Raw genomic sequence first — 8,066 nt, forward strand, 5'->3', positions numbered from 1 at the left:
AGCTCCTCGCCTCGCCCTGGTCCAGCTGGGGCGGTGGGGCTGGCATATTTATATAACTCCCACGTCAGCCGCTGCGGAGGCCCACTCCCGGGGTACCCGTTCCCCAGCAGGCTGACCTGCTGCCTCGATGGGAAGTATGGGCTCTGGCAGCCAGCAAAAGCCCTCAGGGCACAGAAGCTGGAAGTGGGGATGATTGGGAGCTGGGGTGGGGGCACCAACAGCTCCGCTATGCCCAGTGCCTGGAGCAGTGCAGGGCATGGACCAGGCACTCCACGTCCATTTGTTCGTGAATGAATGAATGAATGAATGAATGCCTCTGTGGTGGGCAGAAGAAGGGCTCAGTCTCTCCAAGTCCTCTCCATCCACATGGCCTTGCTCCCTGTTCACACAGCCCAGGTGCTGCTATACACATTCCCGGAGACTTTGCGGGGCGTCGTCCAGAGTGAACTCAACTACTCGGTGATCCTGAGCTGTCTGGCTGGACTCAGACCCACACCCGTGATCTACTGGACCTTCAACGGGCAGCCCCGAGGGACAGGGGAGAAGCTGATCATCCGGCGGCTGTCCAGGGAGGACTTGGGTACCTATATGTGCGTGGCCAAGAACAGCCAGGGACAGCTCTCCTCCGAGCCCGTAAAAGTCTCCCTGTCAGGTAAGTCCCCGGCCCTACCCCAAACCCCTGCACCCTCGCTGGTCGGTGGCCAGTTTTCCTGGTTCCCCTGAACCCCCTTCTGTGAGCAGTCTCCTCTGAGACGCTCTGTAGCCACGTTGTCATCCCATGCACATGGCAGATTGGGCATTATTAGCCCATTTTACAGATGACAGGCTGTGGAAGCTCAGCTCATGATCTGAAGCCCGCTGCCTGGCTCCCGGCTCCCACCACTTGCCGGGTGTGACTTCTGGAGCCCCTTTGCCTCTCTGAGCCTCAGCCTGTGCCGGCGGGAAAGTGCAGGTGCTCATGTAACAAGTGGTTCTGAGCATGGGCATGGAGTTTGAATTCTGGCTCCACGTCCTGGCCATGGGAACTTTGGACCATCCCTGTGCCTCAGTTTCCCCACCTGTAAAATTGGAAAAATAAGAGTGCCCACCCAAAGTATAGTTGTGAGCATTCAATGAGATAAGCAGGTGAACAGCTTAAAATAACAGTGCCTCATGCTAACTGACCACTAGTGAGTATTCGATACACACTAGATCAGGGTGGGCAAACTTTTTGACTCGAGGGCCACAGTGGGTTCTTAAACTGGACCGGAGGGCCGGAACAAAAGCATGGATGGAGTGTTTGGTGTGAACTAATATAAATTCAAAGTAAACATCATTACATGAAAGGGTACGGTCTTTTTTTTTTTTTTTTTTAGTTTTATTCATTTCAAACGGGCCGGATCTGGCCCGTGGGCCGTAGTTTGCCCATGGCTGCACTAGATAGTATCATTGCTACAATTAGCATTATCAATAGTATTAACTAGAGGCCCAGTACATGAAATTCGTGCACTGAGGCTGTCCAGGTGGCAGAGCCTTGAAGGCCATGCTTCCTCCCCAGGTCCTGGGGAGTCACGGCGAGCTTTTGAGCAGAGGAGGTACGGGGTCAAGTTTGCGCTTCAGAGGGGACACTGACTTCCGTAGGTGGGGCGATGGGTGGGGAGAGACTGGGGCGGGAGAGCAAGGAGGAGGCCTGGGCAGAGACCTGGAGGATGTGGAGGAAGGGAGGGATGGAAGCGACACTGAGGAGCTGGGACGGTGGGAGTGGGGGTTGTGGAGGGAGGGCGGTTGCTCCGGGCTCACCCATTCTCGGTTTCCAGAAGTCGAAGTGGATTCCACAGACGAGCCCATCGACCCGGACCCCATTCTCACGGTGTCAGGAGGATCTGCTATCGCCCTCCTGCTGGCCGGATGTGCCGGGTTGGTGGTGGTGATGGTAGGAATTGGCTCCGCCATCGCCCAGGCCCAAAGGTACCGTCTGTCCCTGACCCGTGTGCCTGGACTGACCTCCCCACTCAGCGGCCAAACAAAACAAAAGGAAGCAAAACGCCTCGTCCCAGGGAGCTTTAGGCTCATTCAGAGCGGATGGCACTGACCCCGTGTGGCCATCTGCCTCCTCAGCTCCCACAGTGACCACAGGAGTCAGAAGAGGGTTTTTGTTTTTTGTTTTTTGTTTTCTTAAGATTGTTGATTTGGGGAGGTTTTTTCTTTTCTTTTTTTTTTTAAATATATTTTATTGATTTTTTACAGACAGGAAGGGAGAGGGATAGAGAGTTAGAAACTTCAATGAGAGAGAAACATCGATCAGCCGCCTCCTGCACACTCCCCACTGGGGATGTGCCCACAACCAAGGTACATGCCCTTGACCGGAATCGAACCCGGGACCCTTCAGTCTGCAGGCTGACGCTCTATCCACTGAGCCAAACCGGCCAGGGCAGAAGAGGGTTTTGATGCTGGTCTGTCTGGTGCAAATTCCAGTTCCATTACTTACCCGCAGTGAAGCCATGGGCAAGTCACTTCCCCTTTCTGTGCCTCCGTTTGCCTGTCTGCAAAATGGGGATGACCATCCTAATACCTGCCTCACAGGACTGTTGTGAGGATTAAACAAGCTAATATTTCTAAAGGGTTTAAAACAGTGTCTGGGATGCAGTAAGCATCGTATTCGTTCCTTCTGCACAGATCCATGAGCCAGGCGCTGGGGATACTGTGGGGGTGAATAGCGCAAAGTCCCTGCCCTCGTGAACTTTCATCCTGGGCAGATACCAACAATTAGGTGGTGGCCCAGTGAACTCTAGGCCATATGTTGAGGGATGATGAGGGCTAAGGAGAGGAATAAGGCCGGCAGGGGGACAGGGAGTGTGGGGATGAGCAATTGAGCTAAGTCAGTCAAGACCTCCCCGAGAGAGTAACAGTTCAGCAAAGACACTGGGCAAAGGAAAGGAGGGAGGGAGCCCGTGTGTATGTGGGGAAAGGGCACACCGGGCAGAGGGAGCGGCAAGTCCAAAGGCCCTGAGGTGGGACTTGGCTGGCATGTTAAAAAAAATTGCAAGGAGGCCAGTGTGGCTGGAGTGGCGTGAGGAATGGGGAAAGAAGCAAGGCCTGAGATCAGAGAGGGAAAGGGTGGGGCACCAAACAGTGGAAGGTGTGCGGGTCATGTCAGTACTTGGCTTCTGTTCTGAGTGAGATGGGGGTCATGTGGGTTTAGAGCAGAGGAGGAAATGGATGGATGGATAGATGGATGGATGGATGAATGAATGAATGAGTGAATGAATGAGTGAGTGACTGCCTCTGTGGTGGGCAGAAGTGCTCAGTTGTTCTGACTTACATTTTAATCCTAGCTGTGTCCACTATTATCATACTATAATAACTTTCCCTGTATTGAATGCCTATTATGTGCTTGCTAAACATTATTCTTTTTTAATATATTTTTATTGATTTCAGAGAGGAAAGGAGTGGGAGAGAGAAATAGAAACATCAATGATGAGAGAGAATCATTGATCGGCTGCCTCCTGCACGCCCCCTACTGGAGATGGAGCCTGCAACCCAGGCATGTGCACTTGACCAGAATCAAACCTGGGACCCTTCAGTCCGCAGGCTGATGCTCCATCCACTGAGCCAAACCAGCTAGGGCAACATTATTCTTTGTAATCTCCACAAGAGAGGGTAGCCGGGTGGGGTAGCGATGAAGATCTCAGTTTTGTCAGAGAGGAAGCGAAGGCCCAGGAAGAAGTGACTGGCCCCAGACCCCACAGCTGGAGAGAAGGGATTCCAACTCAAAACCCTGCCTCACTCCCAGTTCCAGCCTCTAACCCACGCCGCCTCTTTTTTCGCCATTAACAATGCACACCTTCGTAGCTTATGGACCGAGGAAGAGAAATCTGCAAGTTGAAATGGTTTGGCAAGGCCTTGCCCAGAACTCTGGTCTGTGAGTTCCATGGGGAGCCTTCTGGAGGCAGGGGCGGGCCAGGCGGCTGCCTGAGTCACCCACATCATCTTCCCTGTGGCATTTCCTGGGTCCTCACGATGAGCCAAGATCTCTGAGTCACAAGAACTCTCGGTGGCGGGTTCTGTTCTTGTCCTCGTTTTCAAAATGAGTGGAACCAGAGCTCAGAGAAACTCATCCACTTGCCCAACGACAAACAGCTGACAACTGGCTGACCCTGAACCAGACCCAGATCCAATTCCAAAGCCAAGTTCTTAGGAAGGAAGGGTGAGACGTCCCGCTGGCATAACCCTGCTCGCCCAGACACCCGATTTCCTGTCTCCATGAGTGGGTTGGAGGTGTCACTTCTGGTCCTCCCCACCATCTTGGCCAAGACCCATTTACTAATAGTTTCAGACAACAGATCGATTCTGGCGTCCACCAGAAGGAACCAGCCTGGGTGAATCAGCGGTGACCTCGGAGATGAGGTCATGGGAACAGGCATGACTGTCTGGACGCTACCACTGGGGAGGGGTGGCAGCCCCACACACATCGACCACACCCACCAAGGGCCAGCAGAGATCCCTGCTGTTTGCCGTTAAGGCCATGGACCCCAAATGAGGCTACTTAGGTTTATCCCAGCTCTGCCAAGTGCTAGCTTATGTGTGACATTCTGTGAGTCCTTTTATGCTCTGTGCCCCGTCTGCAAAACAGGGATGACGGTGATACTTACCTCAAAGTGTGGGTGTGCAAGCAGCTAAGACAACGGGAGGAAAGTGCTGTAAAGAGTGCCTGGTAGCCCTGACCGGTTTGGCTCAGTGGATAGAACGTTGGCCTACAGACTCAAAGGTCCCAGGTTCGATTCCGGTCAAGGGCATGTACCTTGGTTGCGGGCACATCCCCAGTAGGGGGTGTGCAGGAGGCAGCTGATCGATGTTTCTCTCTCATCAATGTTTGTAACTCTCTATCCCTCTCCTTTCCTCTCTGTAAAAAATCGATAAAATATATTTTTTTAAAAAGAGTGCCTGGGATATGTTCAGCCTTCAATAAGTGTATTATTATGGTGACTGTGGTTATAATTTCTCTTTACTTCATTGCAGGACTGACAGGCGAAGAATACGAAGATGCTGCTGAAGTGTGAGTACCTGCCTGTCAGCCTGGGAGCTGATGCCACGAAGGGCGGGAAGAGAAGCCTATGTTCAGGGATGAGATGAGGTTCCTGGGGGCTCCATAGGCGATCTCCTCCCTCCTGGTTTCCTGATCACTTGTTTGTGGGGTGTTCCCCCTTTGTTGAGAGCCCTGGGGACCGATTGTACAAGACACCCCATCTGCCCATCTCACCAAACTCCTGGAGACCACCTCCACAAGCAGTGTGTATTTCATAAAACTCATGGGATGCCAGCAAAAGAAACGCACTGTAGTGGCTCAATAAAAAATACAAGGAGCCCTAACGGGTTTGGCTCAGTGGATAGAGCATCGACCTGCGGACTGAAGGGTCCCAGGTTCGATTCTGGTCAAGGGCATGTACCTTGGTTGCGGGCACATCCCCAGTGGGGGGTGTGCAGGAGGCACCTGATCAATGTTTCTCTCTAATCGATGTTTCTAACTCTCTATCCCTCTCCCTTCCTTTCTGTAAAAAATCAATAAAAAATATATTTTTTTAAAAATACAACAAAGGGTTTGATATTAGCATCCAAGAAGATTTTCAGGAATCCGAGGGTGTATCAGTTAGCACTTGCTGTGTAACAAACTATACCTTCCCATACTTAAGCCTTGAAACCACAGCCATTTATCTAGCTTCCAATTCTGTGGGTTATCAATTTGAGCTGAGGTTAGCTGGGTCATTCTTCCGTTCTCTGTTGGGCTCACTCATGCATCATGGTCAGTTGGCAGACTGCCTAAGGGGTGCCTGGCATAGGATCACCTCACCTGGAAACACCAGCCTCTCTCTGCATCATCTCTCATACCCCAGCAGGCCGACCCAAGCTTGTTCACATGACAGAGGCAGGATTCCAAGAGTGAGATCAGAAGGGGCAATGCGTGTTAGGGCCCAGGTTAGGGATTGACACATCACCAGTTCCGCCACATTCTATTGGCCAGAGCAAGTCACATGACCAGCCCCGATTCGAGAGGTGGGGAAATGGACTCCGCCTGTTATGGGAGGGGAAGAACCCGGTGCCCATCAGTGCTTGGACCAGGGCAGTTACTCGCTGCCTCTCTCTGCCGCCCACCCCTCCCTTTGTAATCCTCTCCTCCATGAACATGGATTCACAGTTCTCTCTCTGTCTCTTTCTACAGACGGCTGCTCAGTGCTTCTCCCTCCGCGAGGAGACAGACACCATCCCACAGCTTCTACGTCTATAACAGCGCTGTTTCAGGGAACGGCCCAGCTTAGCCCAAACCCCTTTGCCTTGTTTCTGAAACAGTGGGAAAGGCATCTGATTGGCTTACTTGGGTCAGGTGTTAACCTTGGTCCCACCACTGTGGCTGGGGAGCGGGCAGGTACAATCAAAGCCTTGGGAGCTCAGTGCTACCTGTGGGGGCTCGGTACTCAGAAAATGGGGGAGTGTGGCCTTGCTGGGCAGATATCCCAAACTGTGTCTGCTACAGAAGAAGAAAACTTCCCAATGCAGGGAAGTGGGGTGGTTAACATACTGGCTTGACCACTGTCTTCTGAGCTGCTGGAGAATCATGGCAGATGGCAGGCAAGGGGGAAATGAGAATGAATGAAACTCCCATGTGGAAATATCTGACATTTGAGGAACATTCAACAGAAAGCCGCTGACCATGTCATTATGATTAATAATAACAGCAGACTCGAACAGATGTCAGTGTGCCAGCCCCCACACTCTGTACCTCCTGCAAGTACTATCTTATATCATCCACACAGGTAGCTGGTCTCCGCGTCAGGCTGCCTGAAATTTGTTTCTAATCACCCCACTCCCCTGTTGCTCCCCCCCTGAGGCCAGAACCCTAACCCATCTCTCTGGGGTCCCGCCACCTCTTATGCCAGATAAATATCACTGTGCACATGCACAGAGGGTGAAAGTGAGGCTCAGAGGGGGCAAGTGGCTTGTCCGAGGTCACACAGCTACACGTGATGCCAACTCAAGTGCGCCCAAAGCCCGTAGCACAGACCAGCGCTGTCCAATAGGATTCAATGCGGTTATGGATAAGTATATATCTGCACTGTCCAATACCTGCGGCTACTGAGCTCTGTCAATGTGGATAGAGTAGCTGAGGAGGTGAATTTTAGGTTTTATTTACCTTCCATTCATTTGAGTTTTAATTTATAATACCACCCGGGACGGTGGGCTGTGGAATCAGAAGGTGCAATGCTGAGTCCTTATTGTTTAAAAATAAATAAATCACCCTGCAGCCCTATGCACAGACCCCTGGCTGTGTGGCTGTTCTGGGTCCTGGCCCTGTTCTGTCCAAAGATCCAGCTGTGATTGGGAGCCCCTGGTATCTAACCAGCACCTTCCCTATCTGAGGCGTCCTTCCAACCCCTTCCCTCCTCCCGCTTACCTCGCTGTCGGGGAAGAAATAATTTCCCGCCTGGGTGGGCCCTCAGGGAGCTGCTCCCGGGCTGGCTGTGTGTCAGAGGTGGCACTGGAGCCAGCAGCCGCCCCCTGGCCCAGGACGCAGCAGGACCCCGTGCCCTCGGGAGCAGCTGAGCATCACGAGCTTCCTCCCCTCCAGAAAGAAACTGGGCAGAGCTCCTCCCAGAAGCCTGCTGGCCACCCTCTTCTCAACCAGTCCCGTGGTTAAGCTCTCTCCTAGCACTTTCTGCTTGACAACGCTCATCGCTCATCGCATGGTGCCATTAGGTACTTATGGGTGTAATGATTGAACAATGATCTCATCCATGAGGCTGTCAGCTCCATGCCTGCAGGACCCACGTGTGTCATACGATGTGTGCTCGGTACATGTATGTTGATTCCAGGCTCAGGCCGGGAGTGCCGCGCCCCCCCCCCGTTCCCCCCCCTCCGCCGCCCCCCCCCCCCCCCCTCCTCATCAAAAGTTGGGGCCCCCGGGGGCGGGAATGAGAAACCCCCCTCCCAAAAAAAATTCTAAACCCCCCAAGAGTTTTTGGCGGCATTCAGGGGTATGCCCCCCCAAAAACAGAACCTATTTATTTGGTGGTCTTATCCCCCTCTCAAACCCC

At 52.8% G+C, this 8,066-nt stretch overlaps 1 protein-coding gene across 1 annotated transcript; it reads left to right on the forward strand.

Annotated features, from left to right (window-relative positions):
• Positions 1–366: 366 nt before the first annotated feature.
• IGSF23 (immunoglobulin superfamily member 23) lies at positions 367–6,303 on the forward strand. The gene is made up of 4 exons (XM_023749108.1): positions 367–652; positions 1,797–1,947; positions 4,999–5,035; positions 6,197–6,303. The coding sequence occupies exons 1-3, from the start codon at positions 367–369 to the stop codon at positions 5,030–5,032; spliced, it is 471 nt and encodes a 156-aa protein (XP_023604876.1). The 3' UTR covers positions 5,033–5,035; positions 6,197–6,303.
• Positions 6,304–8,066: the final 1,763 nt, after the last annotated feature.

Source organism: Myotis lucifugus, unplaced genomic scaffold, assembly GCF_000147115.1.
Source record: "Myotis lucifugus unplaced genomic scaffold, Myoluc2.0 scaffold_2876, whole genome shotgun sequence".
Taxonomy (NCBI): domain Eukaryota; kingdom Metazoa; phylum Chordata; class Mammalia; order Chiroptera; family Vespertilionidae; genus Myotis; species Myotis lucifugus.

Coding starts and splice junctions, on each gene's coding strand:
- IGSF23 (XM_023749108.1), top strand. CDS start 367: ATGGCCTTGCTCCCTGTTCACACAGCCCAGGTGCTGCTATACACATTC. Junction 653..1,796: donor CGTAAAAGTCTCCCTGTCAG/GTAAGTCCCCGG, acceptor CTCGGTTTCCAG/AAGTCGAAGTGGATTCCACA. Junction 1,948..4,998: donor GCCATCGCCCAGGCCCAAAG/GTACCGTCTGTC, acceptor ACTTCATTGCAG/GACTGACAGGCGAAGAATAC.